Source organism: Choloepus didactylus, chromosome 1 (genome assembly GCF_015220235.1).
Source record: "Choloepus didactylus isolate mChoDid1 chromosome 1, mChoDid1.pri, whole genome shotgun sequence".
In the NCBI taxonomy this organism is placed as follows: Eukaryota; Metazoa; Chordata; class Mammalia; order Pilosa; family Megalonychidae; genus Choloepus; species Choloepus didactylus.
Genome location: NC_051307.1, coordinates 234440611 through 234459711, shown reverse-complemented (window position 1 = coordinate 234459711; position 19101 = coordinate 234440611). Strand labels below are relative to the sequence as shown.

Sequence of the window (19101 nt, the reverse complement as noted above, 5' to 3'; positions counted from 1 at the left end):
CTCCAGAGCCAGCAACCCCAACCGCTATGCTCTACTTCTTCCCGAACACATCTTAACTACTCATTAAAACCAAATTCCACAGGACCTCAACTCAAAGCTTTTTTGTTTATGTATATTTGTTCAACTTTTTATTCAATAATTCCATCTCCCCACTAATTTGCATTGTTCTCTACCAACTGGACTGAATATATTTATGGTTTCCTAAGAGCTTCTCATCTGAAGAGTGTATCTGTTCTCTCCCCAGCTGTTTGTTGACTCAGCTCCCAACCAAAGGCTTCCACAGGAAGCACAAACAGAAGGAACAGCTGGATCCTTCGGTGGGAAAACACAGACACACACAGTCAAACAGGATCATCTACCTAACCTCTGTCCCAGAGCAGAAATTCCCTCTCCAAAATCTCTGGCACATGGTCAGTCCCCTCCAAACAGGGAAAAGTTGATAATTTGAAGCAGGTATCTTGGCTGAGCAATTGGTCAGCATTTATAGTTAGAAGCAAGTTCCTTAACCCTAAAACTCTACCTCTGGTCACTTTTAACCACTTGCCTGGCTTCTGTATTTTCCTGGCTCAGAACACGTGCCTTCCATATGACAGCCCTAAAATAAGGAAAAACAACCGTCAGTTGTCCCTTAGAGCCTTGCATCATCAGCATGACCTGAGAGCTTGTTAGAAATACAGAATCTTAGGTCCCACCTGAGACCTACAGAATCAGAATCTGCAATTTTATGGGTGTGTCAGCAGATGGCACATCCTCTCCCTGTCACTCACAGCCCCCCTCCAACTTAAATCCTTCCTGTCGTTATAAATTTAATCAGTGTACAGTCTAAGTTGTGTGTACAAACGGGATCAAAAACAACCCTTAGGTTGCTGATGTGCTCACAGACATAGGGGACTGGTGGTTTGATAGGCTGAGCTCTCTACCACAGGACTTGTTCTTGGGAAGACTGTGGCTGCAAAGGAGAGGCTAGGCCTCCCTGTAATTGTGCCTAAGCGCCTCCTCCTGAATGTCTCTTTGTTGCTCAGATGTGGCCCTCTCTCTCTAGCTAAGCCAACTTGGCAGATGAAATCACTGCCCTCCCCACTACGTGGGATCTGACATCCAGGGAAGTAAATCTCCCTGGCAACGTGGAATATGACTCCCAGGGAGGAATCTAGACCCAGCATCGTGGGATGGAGAACATCTTCTTGACCAAAAGGCGGATGTGAAAGGAAATGAAATAAGCTTCAGTGGCAGAGAGATTCCAAAAGGAGCCGAGAGGTCACTCTGGTGGGCACCTTTACACACAATATAGACAACCCTTTTTAGGTTCTAGTGAATTGGAGTAGCTAGCAGTAAATACCTGAAACTATCAAACTACAACCCAGAATCCATGAATCTTGAAGAAGATTGTATAAAAATGTAGCTTATGAGGGGTGACAATGGGATTGGGAAAGCCATATGGACCACACTCCCCTTTGTCTAGTTTATGGATGGATGGGTAGAAAAATGGGGGAAAACAAAACAAAAAAAAGGCACCCAGTGTTCTTTTGTACTTTAATTGTTCTTTTTCACTTTAATTTTTATTCTTATTATTTTTGTGTGTGTGGTATTGCAAATGTTCAAAAATTAATTTTGGGTATTAACGCACAACTATATAACGGTACTGTGAACTGAATGTACGCTTTGTATGACTGCATGGTATGTGACTATATCTCAACAAAAATGGAAAAAAAAAAAACAACAACCCTTAGGAAGCTAGGAAGCATCATCCCCCAAACATGTGGATCATGATTCAAAAAAAGTTTCTTCACAAAGCTCAGCACCTCTTTCATTTAAAAAAAAAAAAAAAGGTGGAAAAGGCTGGTAGGAAAAAACAAATATTCCTATAGCTGCCTAGGAAGCAGATCTTAATCCTTCCACTTAGACAGATACTCTCATATCCCCCAGGGGGCTGTTAGGACTAAAAGCAAACCGAGTCCATTGCTCACTCCCCCTCTGGCTCTTCTGAGCTCTTGGAGATGCTCCTGTACCTATGACTGCGGTGGGACCTGGGGACTTGGAGACCTGTTGGGGTGGCATCTCAGACTCTTGCTCCTATACCTTAATCAGCGGGGGAAGGACTCCCCCTGTGGCACAACTGGACGGGATCCCAGGTGTTTCTTATGCACATTCCAATTTCAAAAGCAATGGGGGCGAGGTCTTTTTCATTCATTCTACAAATATTGAAGTGCTCCCAATAGGCGAGGGCCCATGCAAAGCCTTAGAGAGACCTGGATGAAGACAGACAAGATTTTTTAACATCACAGTTTATAGAGGGGGTAAGTGCTAAATCAAAAGCAGCCATGTTCACAAAGAGTTCTACAGCATTTAATAGGAGCTGGGTACTCCTTTAAGTGCTTTACCCAGATTAATTTAATCAGTCCTCACAAAACCCTGTGAGGCACATATTATTTTCTCTATTTTAAAGATAAGGAAACAAAGGCATTGGAGGATTAAGTAATGTGTCCAAGGGGGCATGGTGGGTAAACAGCAGAGCTGAGAGTCAAACCCCAGCACTCCGGCTTCAGAGTCTGCAGAGAAGGGGCAGTGGAGATCCCCCACTGGGGACCTCTGCGATATGAAGGATGGGTGGGCATTAGAAAGACTGGAGGTCAAGCGGCAATGATAGAATGGGGAGATCACTTCAGATAGAAGAAAAAGCCCATGCAAAGGCCCAGGGTGAAGAGAAAGCACAGTGACTGCCAAAGGAAATGAATCCGTCTAGGTGGAACACCGAATGTGCAGTGGGGGACTGCAGATGGGGCTGCAAGGTAAGCATGGCCCATTCATGCACGGTCCTGTGAACCTGAGAGTGTGCCCTTTATCCTAAGCACAATGGGGAAGCCACGGAAGGGCTCTGAGCTGCTGAGTGACCTCATCAGATTTGCACTGGTTCTTCTGACTGCAGTGAAGGGGGGTGGGGCACACACAGACACAATGGAGGGACTGGAAAAACCAATAAGGAGGCTGTTGCAGCAACTTAGGTGAGAAATGATGCTGCTTGAATTCAACTAAAATGTCTGAGGTTCTCTATTTATCGTGTAATGTAATTTTGAGACCTGTCTTCCTAGTTACCCCTCCATGAGCTTTATTCCCACTGAGCAACATGTCTCTTCCATGTGGAACCCCGGATGAGCTAAGAAGCCCTAGATGTCTTCTGAGCAGGCAACTCCATTAATTCACTTAAGTGGTTTAGAGAATTTGAAGTCCTCCAGACGTGAGTTCAAGTCCCAGGTCCAGCTTGGTTAGTGACCCCCTCTGGGCCTAAAGGTACCCAATGGGGATAATCACACCACCCAAATCACAGAGGTGTTCCAACTGTCAAGAGAAAAAACGTGCATGACCCTATGAGAAAGACAAGCACAAAGGAGGGTATGTCCAAAATAATTATTTGTTTTCATGATCATGTATCAATCAAAGAATCCCAAAACTATAGGCATAAGAGAGAGAGGGGAAAAGAAAAAGATAAAACATGGGTGGTCAAAGAGAAGACACCCTCCAAGGATGAGACCAACAGGAGTCCAAATGTAAGAAATCTTACCAGAAGTAGCAGTTCAGGTAGTCTGGAGAGAAGATCATAGGACAGCGTAAGACATCACCGTAAAAAGATAAGCAATCAGTCATCCTGAAACATCATTAGCGAGAACACTTCTAGGACTCGGAACAGCGAAAAAAATATGAATTCCTTTCTAACCAGTTTTTAACTAAGGACCTATATTACGTGGGCACTGGGCCAGGAGTGCAGGGCAAGATTTGGTCCCTCCAGAGGCTCCAAAATCTAGCTGGAGGGACAGGAAAATAGAAGACAACTGTGGCAAATACTATAAAAGAGGTTGTTAAGTAGATAGATGGTTAGCAAGAATCTCTAGTATACAGACATTTGCTGTTTGTGTCAACATGTCTCAGAATGACACATTTTGGGGTAGTGGAGGAGGAAATTGATTAAGAAATCCAGTAATTTTGTAAAGGAATATTTCAAGGCCAGGCCCCTTCTGAAGGCCGTTTAGAGTTGGTGTTAACAGGGAGTTCTGGTGTCTCTCTGGGTTCAAATGCTGGCTCTGCCCCTTCTAGCTATACAACCTTGATCCAAACACTCAAACTGTTCCTCAGTTTCCTTATCTATAAAAGGGGGTGGGGGATGAGTAGCTGTACCCATCTCACCAGGTATTATGAGGATTAAATAAACTGTATGTAAATAGACCTATACAAATTTAATTAAATTTAATTAATATATGTAAGGATTATACAAGATATTCACAATTATTTTCATTTAGAGAAGTCAAGTTATTATTAATTATACAGGGTGAGGGGACCAAAAAAAAAAAAAAATTCATAGCCCAAACACAATAGCCTAAAAGACAGTGGGGGTGGAAACTGAGGGTGTGTCCTAATCTCAGTTTTGATGCAAAATTGCTCTCTGATCGCAGAAGCCCTTCCTAAATCTCTCTAATTTCCTCACTTGTCAAATAAAAGAAGGGAAAGAGTTACCATGCACTTAAGTGATTCACTACATTATCTTCATCAGTGCTCCAAAGACAGGATTATAAAGCCCTTCAGCAAAAGCTCCTTAATCATCCCGTATTTACTGCTGTCAAGAGAACCATCTAACATTATGACAATGTGACACCATCATAGCGCTTGGATTTCCGAGTCAATTTAGCCCTTAATGGAAGAAGCCACAAAAGCAATACTGGGATTGAATTAGATGACAAAGTAAAAATGTTTGTTACACTGCAAGAATTTCATGCATAGAGATAAAAAGTGTCCTCCATTAACAATTGAATTGTTCAGGAAAATGAATGTAAAGCAAAGGTCTTAGTTCTACTTTCCATGGGTGACTCAGGTATTTGAAAAAGAAGCTATCCAGGGCACGAAAGTAAGCATAAACTCCCCTGTGCTCATGCTTGGGATGCAAATAGCCTGCAGCCCTTAATCTCCAAGCTTTAAAGGGAGCAGAAACCCACCAAGTGACGCTCTGCATTGTGTGGGACCCCAGCGCAATCAAGCAGCAGGCAAGGACCCCAACGATTGTGTAATGCACTGTGAACCTTCTAGGTAGCCTGGGGAATTGATTTAAATTACAGTTTTGTTCCCTTTAAATGCAGTCTGTTGGTGCAAGGTTGAGATAACTAGTAAATCTGAAATGAAGATTCTAAAATACCCACTAATCTTGTTATTAAATTTTTATTGATTTCCACTAATACAGAACAAGCTGCACAAGTCCCCCACAAAGAGGATTGCATGCATGCACATACACACACACCCTTCAAAGAGACCTCAAGACATATACTTGACAAGCACCTGAAAATAGACAGATATTTCTGCCTTATTTAATGAGACAGGCAAGAACAAAGTTCTGAAACCCCCACTGCTAAAGGCCCATCAAGGATGAGAATGAAAAGAACAAACAAAATTTCGGTTAGGTCCCCTCTTTCCTTGTGGATATTTAAAACTAAGAAAGATATGGGTTCATTCCTTCAAGGCCTTGCCAAAAGAAAAAAAGAAGAAATAATGTTGCTTAGCAACAATTAAAACAACATGCAGGGAAGGAGGGTAGTTTGAAAGGCATCTAAGCCAGTGAGTTTGTTTTCACCACCTGAACCCAAATGACCTTTGTGACCCAAGGTCCTGGCTGTGTCCCCAACTGGCATCTGGGTAAGGCCTATTTCCGTCCATTCTTCTGATCCTGACAAAGAAGTCCTACATCCCAAAGAAATGGAAACCTACTTCTGGATAGCACAAGGCTCTTGAACACCAACACTTTCCTGTGAAATACTACTCTGCCTATTTCTGCCACGGATCACAAAGTTCCAAGCTGGAAAGGGATCTTGGAAATCACTTCATCTGACTTCCATTTAACAACTGGGGAAACTGAGGCCCAGAGAGAGGACCTGACTTTCCCCAGCCCCAAAGTATCTGAGCATTTGGCTGCAGACACTGGACTGGAAGCTACCTCTGAAGCTGGGGGCAGGAGATATATTCAAAGCAATCAGAAAAAAGGCAATTCACTTGGAAATGTACCTTTAACCATCAGAGAAAAGTATGTATGTTCAATAATTTAACTCTTCTACATCTATTATGAAAAGTGATAGCTACCAGTTACTGAGCAACTACGACGTACCAAATAGTCTATTAGGCTCTTTATCCGTATAATCTTTAACCCTATTATTTTTATAGACGAGGAATTATTTTCCCCATTTTACAGGTGAGGAAACAAGCTCAGAAAAATTATGTTATTGATCAGGTGCACTCAGCATATTTATGGGGACAGAGGGCCTCAAATCTAGACCCATGTGGCCCGTGAGCATACCCCTATCCACCAAAGCATTTAAAGACAAAAAGAATAACAATATCTAAATATTTTCATATCATTACAGAATTCACACACAGTTCCTTTCCCTTCTGCCACCATTTATGAGTGCCAGCCTCTGTGCTAAGTACTGGGAATAAAAAAGTAAGAGTAACTAAGGTTTACTGAACCGTTAACTAAGGAAAGGTGCCCTCAGAACTAAATTCTTTACACGTAGTTGATCTACACAATAACCTTACCACTATCATCACCTATTTTACAGATGAGAAAACTGAGTTGAATGGCGGTTATGTAATTTGACTAGATCTCCCAGCTAAAAATAAGCAGAATTTGGATGTGAACTCAGGAAGCCTGATCCTAGGACCTACATTATTATCTGCTAGGATTGAATATTTCAAGAGGAGCTCACAAAATTAAAACCCAAAGTCAGAAGCCATGGGGAGCACTGCATAAATAGGCCTTCGATTTCCATTTACTTAAGAACAGTTTATGATGGTTTTGTATATAGAAAATAACTTGGCAAGGAAACAACAAAAAAACAGCAAACTCAGATGACTAAAGGTAGCTCTGCTGATTGTTCAGATAAAGATTCCATCATCCCATTCGGCTGCTTGCCAGCATTTCACTCTTCCATATGTGTTTGTTAAAATCCAGGGTGCAAAGGCACTGCAAGGAAATGGACTAGAAATGCGTCCAAATTACCCAATTGCCCTAATGCACAATTTCTAAACATCAAAATGACTTCAACTTCAAAATACACTTATATTTGGAAAGGCAGCAAATCCTTTCCAAAAGAGAGATCCTGTTCATTTTAGAAAAAAATAAAAAAGTAGCCTGCACTGGAGTTGAAGGGATGCTTTGGAAAATTTTTATATGCTTGCTGCCCAGGATCCAAGGTAGAAGAGCAGATCTTACCTTCCCTCTGCAACTCTCAAAGAGAGGTGTACTGGACCCCTCATCGGCACGTGTGCAGTGGGCCTCTGGTTTAGTGGGTGGAATTTATGCAGTCATGACCTACATTTGCAAAGCCTGCAGCAGAGCTTGTTTTGAACCAGATTTTCCCACAAGTATAGAGCCACTCACAACGTAAAAAATCTTTATTTTTAATTGATGGAGAAAGACAGTCAACAAATTAAGTCGCTGTCACCTGATCATCTGTAGAACCAGGCTGAGCCATAAACGGAGTTGTGGTCTTTCCCAATAGCCTCTATCAGACTGTCGTTTTTAATCTCAAATCAGTCCCTTTAAATTAGCCACCAGATCTTTATCTATGCACTAGGCACTTTTACCCTATTGCCAGGAAAGCATGTGTCTCTTCTGACTTCCCTGCTATGGTCCTATTTATTTTAACGTTCTAACCCTGTATTCAAATAGCCACCACTCTACTTTGTACAGAGCATTAAAAGCTTTTCGGGGTTTATCTCCCAACTCCCCAACCCTGTGTGCAGAATGGCATAAGAGCTCACACCAGACTCAAGCAATGAGGTCCTGACTCAATATCCCCCCATCCTTGGGAAGAGCCAAGCCTGGACCAGCCCATTCCTGAGTAATGCATCCAGTAGTTTAGCTCAGGCTCTATTAGCAGTGGTTAACAGTGGCTGACCAAGAGAATCACCTAGGGACCTTTCAAAATTCCAACGCTCAATTAAAGCAGAATTCCTGGGGGTGGAACCCAGGCATCAGTATTTTTATAAGTTGCCCAGATGATTTCCCTGTGTGGCTAAAGTTGGGGACCACAGCTCCTTCTCCATTCGTTACCAGCTGTGTGACCCCAGACGAGCCATTTAAACTCTGAATGCATCATGCCCCTTCAGGGTGGATGGGATGGGTAAATAAGCTAGTGCCTGCAGAGTCCTTAGCACAATGCCTGGCACCGAGTCAAGAAATCTTGGCACTATAATTATTCAGAGTAGGAAATTAATTCTATGAGTGACTAGATTATGATCATTTGATCAAATCTTTCATTTCTCTGGCATTCAAGATTTTGTTTCGAAAGGAGAAGTGGAGGAGAGGTCACAAAGAAAAAGGCAGCAGAGGCAACAGCTGCCTCAGGTTCCTGTCACTCAAGGCCTATGTCAACAGCTCTTTTCCTAAATAGTCCCCCATGCTCAGGTGAAAGCATTCTCCTCATCATTTCACGCCAACTGGATGCAGCTCCATGCCAAATGTCCTCTCTCCATCTGATCTTCTGCCTTCTATGTTAGTCTCATCTCTTTGGCTTTCATCCAAAAAAAGTCACAGTCTCTAAACTACTAAACAATAAGAACTTATAATTCAAACAACATAACTCTGCAAATGCCAAGATTTGGGACCTCTCAGTCAAATACCTATTCCAGTTAGGCAGTTTATAAGAATCATTCAGGAAGCCTTAAAAAATACCCAGATCCCAATGACCAGAAAGTGACTGAATTGGTCTGGAGTGGAGCACTGAGCATCTACTTAATTTAAAATCTCCCCCAAATAATTCTAATATGCAACTAGAGCTGAGAACCAGTAACAGCAACCACCACAACCAAACTAAGATACCAACTCTATTTTAAATACCACCTGGAATAAGCTAAGCTACCCTCTGAAGAAAATACCAAAAGCAGGTGGCCTAAAAAGGAAGCCAACATTGGTTTAAAAAAAAGAAAAAAAAAAAAAAAAAAACTGCCATTTCAGTGTCTTTTAACTCAAAAAGCAAGTGTAATAATCAATAACTTTTCACTCCAGGTTGAGATAGCTAAGAATATTAGAACCCCTAAAGGGACAGTAAGGTCTGCTGAAATAACAAATGTTCCTTGTGACTAGACCCAGAAATATTATTTGTTTGGAGAAATATCTGCACAAATGTAAGGCTTCATACTGAATTAGCACTTAACAACCTGCATTTAATAGACAAATCAAGGCCTTAATAAAGACCATCCCAACCAATCTTGACATTGAATTTACTTATACAATTTCAAGAAGTCTACCAAAACATAAAGCTTGAAATTAAAATCACATTTTAAAAAATACATAAAAAAATAAACCTAGAATTGCTACAAAGGAAAAACACACACATAGCCACACATCTCATGAATTTTCAAGAGAATCAAGTACCCACTCCAGGACGGTTACCATCTTACCTCTAAATTTCTTAGGTGGATTGTTAAGGTCACCGGCTTCTGGCTGTACCACACAACGATCATCTACCAGGCTGCAAAGAAGACAAAGATAAATGCTGTATCAAGTCAAGGCTAGGTAAATAAAATTCTAGGCACTATGTAAAAGTCAAATATCCCAAGGCTTTTCCTGTGCAAAACTTAAGAGTACCACAGTCTCCTGCCAGAGAGCTGTTTACACCAGAGATTTCCTATGGACGGAGCTATACCTAATCCATAAGCCCAGGGTTCTGCTTCTGGGACGAACACGTTAAGCTACTGCTTTGTGTGGCTGCTTTCCCTTAACTTCATCCATGATGGATTTGAGCACAGCATGTGACATGGCTGAAACTGAAGGCATAGCAAGGGGGTCAATGCATTCAACTAATAGTAGCTGAGGTGCAGCCTTTGTGCCAGGCACTGTGCTAAGTCCTGGGATGTGAGGACAAGTATGAGCCCTTAGGAAGCTCAAGGCTGATGGAGAAGCCATAAAAGCAAACCAACTAGGAGAATATAATCCAAGGACTGTCAAAGAAGGGGAACAGAGTGTACTAGAAACTAACTATACCTGAGGCCATCAGAGAAGTTGTTTGGCAAGGGAGGTCCTATGGGAACAATTGGAAGAATTAAAACAGAGGTGGGAGGATAAAGACCAGGGGAGGGTTTTCAGGTGGAAGGAACCATAAATGCATGGAGGTGCAAAAGGGTTTCAGAACTTTAAAAGCAGCTAGTGAGGAAAGGGAAAAAAATTTTTTTAAATAACCAGCCCAAAATTACATAAATACCTAGTATTTAAAGTCCTAACTGGCACAACTCTTTTAAAAGAGTCATTTAAAAAAAAAAAAAAAAAGAACAGATGAGTAAACAGACACTTAGAAGTTAAATGCCTTGTCCAAGATCCTAAAACTAGTCTTGGGGATTGGCTCAGTTTCCAAGTGACCACAGAATGTCCTCCCAGCTAACAGGTCACGGTTGTCCAGGTGTTAGGGACTAAATAGTTTCCCTCCACAAAGCCATGTTCAAGTCCTTACCCCTGACCCTGAGGGTGTAAACTCATTTGTAATTAGGATCTTTTGAAAATCCTGTTTAGATGAGGCCAAACTGAATCAGGGTGGGCCCAAATCCAGTACAACTGGAGTCCTTATAAGTAAAGGAAATTTGGATACAGGAGGAGTGAAGACAAAGGAGGAGACAGAGACTGAGCTATAGATTACCAACAAGCCACCACCAGAACGCTACAGACGTCATAGAAAGCATGGCCTGTTGACACCTTGGTGGTCTTCTAGCCTCCAAACCTGAGACAATAAATGCCTGTTATTTAACCTAACCAATCTGTGGGATTTATTATATCAGCCCTGGAAAACTAAGACACTAGGGTTTCTCCCATTGATCCTTACTTCCTCTTATCCCAAAAGCAAAGAGCCAATGAATACTCAGTCTTTACTCTTGCTCCTTGTTGCTCCAAAATTCCCTTTCACTCCCTAAAATCCTGGTCACCCTTTAAGGCCCTGATATCAGCCTCCACCTCTCCCACAGTTTCCTCCCTAAGTGTTTCCTGTTCAAAGCAGGAACCTCCCTGAGCTGAGGCACAAATGGGGCACTAGACCAGGAGCTCCTCTGGGCAGGGAAGCTGCCTGCTTTGTGTCCTCCTGCCCAGGTTAGGTGCTCAGCATCTATTTGGTAAGTGAATCAAAGTGGCCAAAGCAGCCCACCACTCCTTCTGCTCCAAGACACAAGGCCTCTCTGCAGGTATAAGAGGGAAAGTCTGGTCAGTTTCCTTTACCTTTATGGCCTGGGTTTTCATGCAAAAATCAGTAACAGAAAGTATGTGTATAAAATCCCCAGCACCTGAGAATATAAATACAGTAATGCCACCAGATCTAAAATATGCTTGGAGAGGAAAGCCTCAGAATCGAATGTAGGGCTGGGTTAATGCATCATCAAGTTCTCCAACAAGGAGGAAGGGGAAGAAGAATGAGCCCCAGGCTGGTCTAGAAGACAAATGAATTCTAGGTGGCACTTTGCCACTGTTAGCAGCAAGACCAGGTCTGTGCACCTTCCCCTCTCCTGATCTCGGTTTCTTCACATATAAACTGAAAGTGTTGGTCTCAAGGATTCCCAGTGATGAGCACATTCATCGGACTTTTTCATTTTCTACTATACTGATACCAACAGAGTTTCTGCTTGGGGTAAGACAAAATTTTGGAAATAGATAGTGGTGACAATTGCATGGCATTGTGAATATAATTAATGCCACTGAATTGTACACTTAAAAATGGTTAAAATGGCAAATTTTATGTTATATATATTTCAGCACAATAAACTTTTAAATATATATATATGTGTATATATATACACACACACACACACAACCCCACCACTAGTCCTACAAAAGCTGCGCCCCAGTATGGAGCCTAGGAGCTTTCATTTTTCATAAACCCTGTGGTAATTCAGAAGCACATCTCTGATTTGTGAGTGCACACATACACACTGCTTCTCCAAGATCCTTTCTGGGTTCTAAAATTCAATGAGTCAATAAAGCCATTCTGAGTAATCCACATTTACATAATGGGACGGGGCTGGAGAGCGAGATACTAAGTTCCATAAAGACCATCAGTCTCTTCAGCCTCCACAACTGGTTTTCAATAAATGTTAAGAGTGTCCAAAGTGGGAAGGTCAAAACTTAATCTTCCAAATCCATTTGGACACCAGCTATCCTCAAATATATGCAGGGGACCCAGGGAATAAAGTACTCAGCTGTGGAAGTATGAGAGCCCTGAGTTCAAGAAAGAATCCAACTTCACGGCAGGAGCAGAGGGTCATCATTGTTTATAATACTTGAAGAAAACACTTGTAAAGCAACCAAGATCTACCTCACAGGAATTTTAAGAATGGATGTTGTGGGAGAGATGGGGGAAGGAAGAAGCAGGTACTAAGATGTCCAAGGGTTGGAAAAGAGGGGTTCAGTGACTGACTGGAACTAAGCTTGGATGCACTGCAGGGCAGTGGTGCCATGAACGGAAATCAGGACCACAGAGGGAAAGGATAAGAGATGGTGGAAAGAGAAGATGCATCATATGGTGGGGCTGAGGGCCAAGAGAGCATCCAGATAAGAGCTGTGGGCAGACGGTGAGGAGTGTGGCAACTCTGGTGGTCAAGAAACTGGAGAAGGGAAGGACCAGGACAAGAGAAGGTAACCATACGGAGCACTGGCTTTGGAGTCCTGAGTCTTGTCAGCTGTGAAACCTGGGGCAAGCAACTTCACCTCTTCAAGCTCAGGGATTTTCTCTCCATCAAATGGGGCTACTGACAGAACTGACCCTAAAGAGTATTTAAGGATAAAGAGATGATGTTTACACAACAAACACAGTGCAAACACCATGAGGGTGCTATTTATTATTGTTGTTGCTGCTGAAAAATAAGTACAGGAAAAGACTACACCATGGGGATGGAAAGGGAAAGGAATCAGCCAAGAAGAAAGAAGAAGGGGCAGTCAGAGAAGCAGAAGCAGCAGGAGGCGTCTTTGCCAAAATAAATTGTTCAGGGCTGGCTCTAGAGTGTAGAGAGGTAAAAAAAAAATGATAAGGACTGACACATGGCCACTCGATTTGGTTATCAGGCAGTCACAGATGACTCTTTCATCGGATGTCTTTTGAAAATGAAATTTTTCAACCGTGAGAGCACAGGGCCAATTGTGCTAGAATCCCAGAGCTTGCTCCTTGAGGGTGAACTAACCTGGATGTGAGCTTGGGAATACATGCCACACAAATAACAGAGAACAAGCATGCTTTCAATAATGGCTATGATTAGAAGGAAGGTTCTGGCTGCTATAAGAACGGGGTTCTTGGAGAAGGTGTTGACCTTCCTCTCTCCATTTATTGTGAGAACAGCTCCTGCCAAATTCAACAATACCACCCTTGGCCTGACTGCTACTTCCTACACAAAGACAATACAGGGCATTTGTGATTATTCTGGAGTGAACCATCTTGATTCTCCATTCTGCTTCTGTCTTTGGGCTTATTTCACTTCTCATTTCCTCTTCAAGACAATAGGAGGAGGAGGCAAAGGGAGAAGATAATCAAATTAGTGCATTATGGAATATATTTTAGCTCCATAAATTGGATAAAGATTGACAAAGCCACAAGAGACCAAACATCTGAATTACAGAATTTTGTGCAATTTGTAACTTTTAAATAATATAATTTAAAATAGGAAAGTTTCCGCTTTGAAGGAGAGAAATAAGCATCGGAGAAATACTGGTCTTTGCTTATATTGCAAACAAGTCACTGTGAAAATAAAAGCTTTTACAAAGCTAAAAAACACTTCTCTGGGGTGTGGAAATATGAATTGTAAGATTTTATTCCACATACTTAGCACTTCCTCCCTTACATATGAAGGAAGAGGGAATTATAATAAGATCTGAATTAATAGAGTCCTAGTGATTGAGGTTTCGCTTTTCCAGAACTGACAGAAAACAGTTTTTGTGTAAGAGGCTAAACTTGGCTAACATGCGATTTAGTATGCATGATTTCAACCGCCCCCGTAATAGTCAAGTAAAATGGTAATACTCATATCTTAGAAAAATCAAAGTTTTTAAGCTGAAGTTACGATTTCTTAAACAAATCCTGCTGTGCAAGAAATTGAGTGCTCTTACCCCAAGGTGCTAATAAATCCATTTGTTGATCCCTCTGCATACAGAGAACAAATGTCTCCAATATGTAGGAAACTAGACATCTTGTCAGACATGTCTTTCTTGAGAATCCTAGAGGAAATAAAACATGCAACATTGTTAGAAGGAAAGAAATGTTCTGAGGCAGAAAAAAAAAGTAACCAAGAGTTGGCTTAGCTCAATTTTCCAACACACCCTACTTAAAAGTCAAATTTACATAAGAGTTTGACAGGCAGGCAATTTAAATGAGCCAAGTAAGGACATATGTAACATTTTTTCCCCATAAATTAATTAATTTCAGGATATTTCAACCACAATAATGTTTTTTTCCCTAACAAAACCATGGCTGAATCTTATTTCACAAGTTGAGGACCCCTGATAATAAATAGTGAACATAAAGACTGCAGGGAACTCAGCCAAGAATTGTGCAGCGATTAAGGCATCGGAAAGTCTGACTTACGAAATATTAACATACTCAATTTGCCTCAGGGAATGTTAAGTCAGAAGGAAACACCTGGTAGAGCACTTGGGTTCTGGCAAGGCCACGGTTCCTGAGCCGAGGTACCAAAGCAACGAAATGAAATTAATACAAGGAAACCTGGTAACAAATAACCACAAACGCTCTAGCAGCCCTTAAGGAATTTAACTGCAAGCACTTCACCAAAATGCTATTTTATTTCAGTGTCTTACCTTTTCAACCTTTATCAAGAAACTTGTACAGGGAGAAAGTACTTGAACCACTTGCTAGGCACGTAAGAATAATAAGGCTTGGGCTGGTTAAGAATCCAGAGGGATTTCTAGAAAATCTTAAGTTCCTGGAAATCTCCAACATAACCCATAAAACATTAAACACACACACACACATATCAACAACAATATTGACATGACTCATAGAAACAGCTTTCATCAGGACCATAAATACTGAGGAGTGGGAGCTATGTTACAAAAGCTAAACTGACTGTTTAAAAACAAACTTGGTTATGTGGGGGACAGGGTGCTGGCGTGGATGCAACTTCTCCCACATTTCCCCAGGTATCTGGTCTGTGGATATGCACGGCAACCAGTTCTTCCCAAGACCTCACCTCCAAACCCAGACCCCTTTAAATAACATTTTCCCCCTCTTTACTCATGTTCTCCTATCAGCACTGATGACTCCACAAAGCCACAACAATTGTGAGGAGGTGGGAAAAGTATTCCTTCCTCACATTGCTTTCTGGCAGTTAAATGCATGCATGATCCCAGACTGGAACTAATAATGGAGAAGAAAAGACCCCCAAAGGACATTATTGGGACATATTAAAAAATTGGAATGTAGACTCTGAGCTTCGTATCAATGCTCAATTTCCTTAACTTGATAATTGTACTTAAGGAGATTACGTAAGTGAATATCCTTGTTCTTAGGAAGTGTATATGGAAGTATTAAGGGTTCAAGGAGCATGAAGTATGCAACCAACTCTCATATGCTTAGAAAAAAAGATACATAAATAGATAGAGAGATGGATAGATGGAATGATATGGCATATGTGGCAAAATGTTAAAAGCAGGTGAATTTTGGTAAGGGAGGGGCGCAAGTTGGGTTTTTGTATGGGTTGCTTTTTTTTTTTTAAACATTTTGCAACCATCCTGTAAGTTTAAAATTACTCCACAATACAAAGTTTTAAAAAAAATTGCTTTCTGGGTGCCAAATTTTCTTTTAGGAAGAATTATGCAGCAATGATCAGCAGGAAACCTCAGGAAGCATTTCTCCTAGCTTAGCAGGATTCCCAGGTGCTGAAAACAACTGGTTAAAGAACCTCATTTCACTGCTTGTGAAAAGCTGCAAGGAAAAGCTCATTCATCTCCCCCCAAAAAACCCAGACCTTGCAAGAGAGATAAAGAGCATTTCATTGAACGCTTATTTACAGAGAGAGACAACAAGGGAGAACACAGAATAAAATCTCAAACAAAAGAGCCAGCACATCTCAACCTTGGGTAAAAACACACAAATAATTCACAGAAGGGACAGTTTGCCAAGTGCTACTCCCTGGAATCCTGTCTATCTTTATGGCATTTCTTCCTAACCCAACATCTTATGTCTAAAGGCAAACCAATGTTAGACAACAGCCAAAGAAGCTGCACAGATGAAAAATATTAACTGTCATTAATATTTCTCTTGTGTGATTAGGTTTAAAAGCTTTCTTATGAAGCGTCAGGAAGTCCAGATACTTCAGAAGCCAATTATTGGAAAACAGTTATTGTTTGAATTTTGATTCAGACCAAATTTGTGTCTGATCAGTCGGGGCTCCTCAAAGGACCCTGAGGAGTTGCTGAATACAAGAGAGCAGGTATGTGTTTGGGCAACAACAGGACAAGGGCCTTATCCAGTATGACAAACTCTGTTCTTTTGGTCCTGTCCTTTGAAGGAGCAACTGACCGTAAGGGAGGCCAGTGTGAGTGCTGCTTTCTAAGGACAACGTTCATCACCACCTGGTTACCGCACTGAAAGGTTCCAGGCCCTTAGTGGGAAGAAGTGGACATAACTGGTGTTTTGGATCAACAACACAAGATAGCACAGTACTGCATTATTGTCATTTTTAATAATTACAGCTAACGTTTATGGAGCACTTACTGTATCTGCTTACAAATGTTCTTATTGAATCCACCCGGCCAGCCCATGAGGCAGGCACTGGCATTATTCCCACTTTATAGATGGGGAAATTGTGGTAGGGAGAGGTTAAGATGCCCAGGTTACATAAACAAGCAGGAAGAGCAGGGTTGTAACTCAAGTCTGTCTGACTCTTAACTGAAGCTTTTCATCAACGATGATCTCCCAACATGGGCTACAATGTAAACCATTTTTATTCTCTGGTTGGTAAGGGTATGGAGAATTGATTTTTGTTTTTAGGCAAAATTCTATCTCCTCTTTTTTCTACCATGGCCATTTAACACTTTCTTAAGCCAGGGGAAAAAAATAAGTATCTTCTTATAAAGCAACATCTTTATTAACTAGACAAGACAATTGAACAAGTAACCTTTGGCCACATTTTACATTTCCCCCTGAAATGTATACCCACCACTGCTAATGAGCTTTCACTGGGCGATCTGCCAAGGGTCTTTATGAAAAAACAACCAAAATGGGGTGGGAAAGTCCAGATTCTTCCTGAGGGATCCCAGGCATCAATTCCCCTCACTCTTAAGGATGGGACGAAAGCCCTCCTGGTCTGGATGGAAACCTTTGGAGGGCTCCCCTCACCTAATGACAGCAAGGAGGAGGAGGAGGGGGCTGCTGCAATTATCACCGTGTCCTGGAAAGGAAAACAAAGGCCGGGAAAGTCAGCAGAAGGGGCCTCTGGGGCCTGGAGGCGGGGTGGTGGAAGGCTGCCTGCGAGCCATCTTTTGGAAGACTTCCTGTTGTGAGAAGCAGGTTGGGAGAGCCTGCCCTTTTATCTGACCATGGCCCATTTGTGCCTAGAGAATTTGCAGTGGTACCCAGAGCTCCCCTGTGTCTCACACAATGGCTGGGAGCCACCTAAGGGAAAAACAGAGCCAACCTAACATTGAGCTGCATAACACTAGAATTAAGTATGTTTTATGCATTATTATGTATAAAGTATGTCTTATGTATTAAGTACTAAGAAACTCTGTCTGTGTTGGTTGCCTGGCACAGATGAGAACAGGCTCAGGAGCTCACCCCCACAGCTCCACCCTTGATCCCTGCACCGAAGCTATTATTAAATAATTAGCCCACCTCTGCCAGCAAGCCCACAGAAACCTCTCTGATTTCATTCCCGTATCTGCAAAATGGGGGTAATACTTACTTCAAGGGGTTGTTGTGAGTATTGTTGAAATAATGTGTGAAAAGAGTCTGGCAGGCTGGCTGGCAGACTTTACTCAGTGCCAAGTATTTTTATTATTTTTAATAAGAAAGTGGAATTCTGAATGTTCTAGGGCTTTGAAATTTCAACTCAGTAAAGGAAAGAAAGGATTCCCTGAATAAAAAGTCAACTGGAGGCAGCCTACTCAATGGGAGAGGATATTTAGAAACCACATATCCGATAACAGTTTAATATCCAGAATATATAAAGAAATCCTGCAATAAAAAGACAAACAACCCAACTAAAAAATGGGCAAAAGACCTGAATAAATAGTTTTCCAAACGGAAATACAAATGGCTAAAAAGCACATGAAAAGATGCTCAATGTCACTAGTATTAGGGAAATGCAAATGAAAACCACAATGAGATACCATTTCACACCTACTAGAACAGCCAGTATCAAAAAAAAAAAAAAACAAAACAAAACAGAAAACTACAAGGGTTGGAGAGGATGTGAAGAGGAACACTCATTCACTTCTTGGGGGGAATGTAAAATGGTGTAGCTGCTGTGGAAGCCAGTTTGGCGGTTCTCAGGAAGCTAAGTATAGAATTTCCATATGAACCGGCAATCCCACTACTAAGTATATACCCAGAAGATCTGAAAGCAAGGACGCAAACAGACGTGCACACTGATGTTCACAGTGGCATTACTCACAACTGCCAAAAGATAGAAACAACCCAAGTGTTCATCAACTGAAGAATGGATAAACAAAATGTATTACATACATTCAACGGAATATTATTCAGATGTAAGAAGAAATGAAGTCCTGATGCACGTGCTAACATGCATGTACCTTGAAGACATTACGTTGAGAGAAATAAGCCAGACACAAAAGGGCACATACTGTATGATCTCACCAATATGAACTAATTATAATGAGCAAATTCTTGTAGCTAAAATCTGGAATATACGTTACCAGGAAATAGAAAGAGGGTAGAGAATGGGGAGCAAAGGCTTAATCTGTACAGAATTTTTAATAATGTCGATTGTAAATGTTTGGAAATGGATAGAGGTGATGGTGGCACATTACTGTAAGGGTAACTAACAATGCTGAAATATGGGTGTGATTATGGGTGAAAGGGAAAATGTAGGGTTGTGTTTGTCACTGGAAGGAAAGCTAGAGGATAA

The 19101-nt window shown here is 41.5% G+C and overlaps 1 protein-coding gene across 7 annotated transcripts in view; it reads right to left on the bottom strand.

Annotated features, from left to right (window-relative positions):
• Positions 1 to 19101, bottom strand: part of ITPR1 (inositol 1,4,5-trisphosphate receptor type 1) — a 352707-nt gene that overhangs the window by 314779 nt on the left and 18827 nt on the right. For all 7 annotated transcript variants that reach the window (XM_037800676.1, XM_037800678.1, XM_037800680.1 and 4 more), the window contains exons 3-4: positions 14105 to 14212; positions 9436 to 9506 (exon numbers count right to left, since the gene is read on the bottom strand). In XM_037800676.1, coding sequence (XP_037656604.1) covers positions 9436 to 9506; positions 14105 to 14196 — 163 coding nt within the window. In that variant the 5' untranslated portion in view covers positions 14197 to 14212. The remainder of the gene's footprint in view (positions 1 to 9435; positions 9507 to 14104; positions 14213 to 19101) is intronic.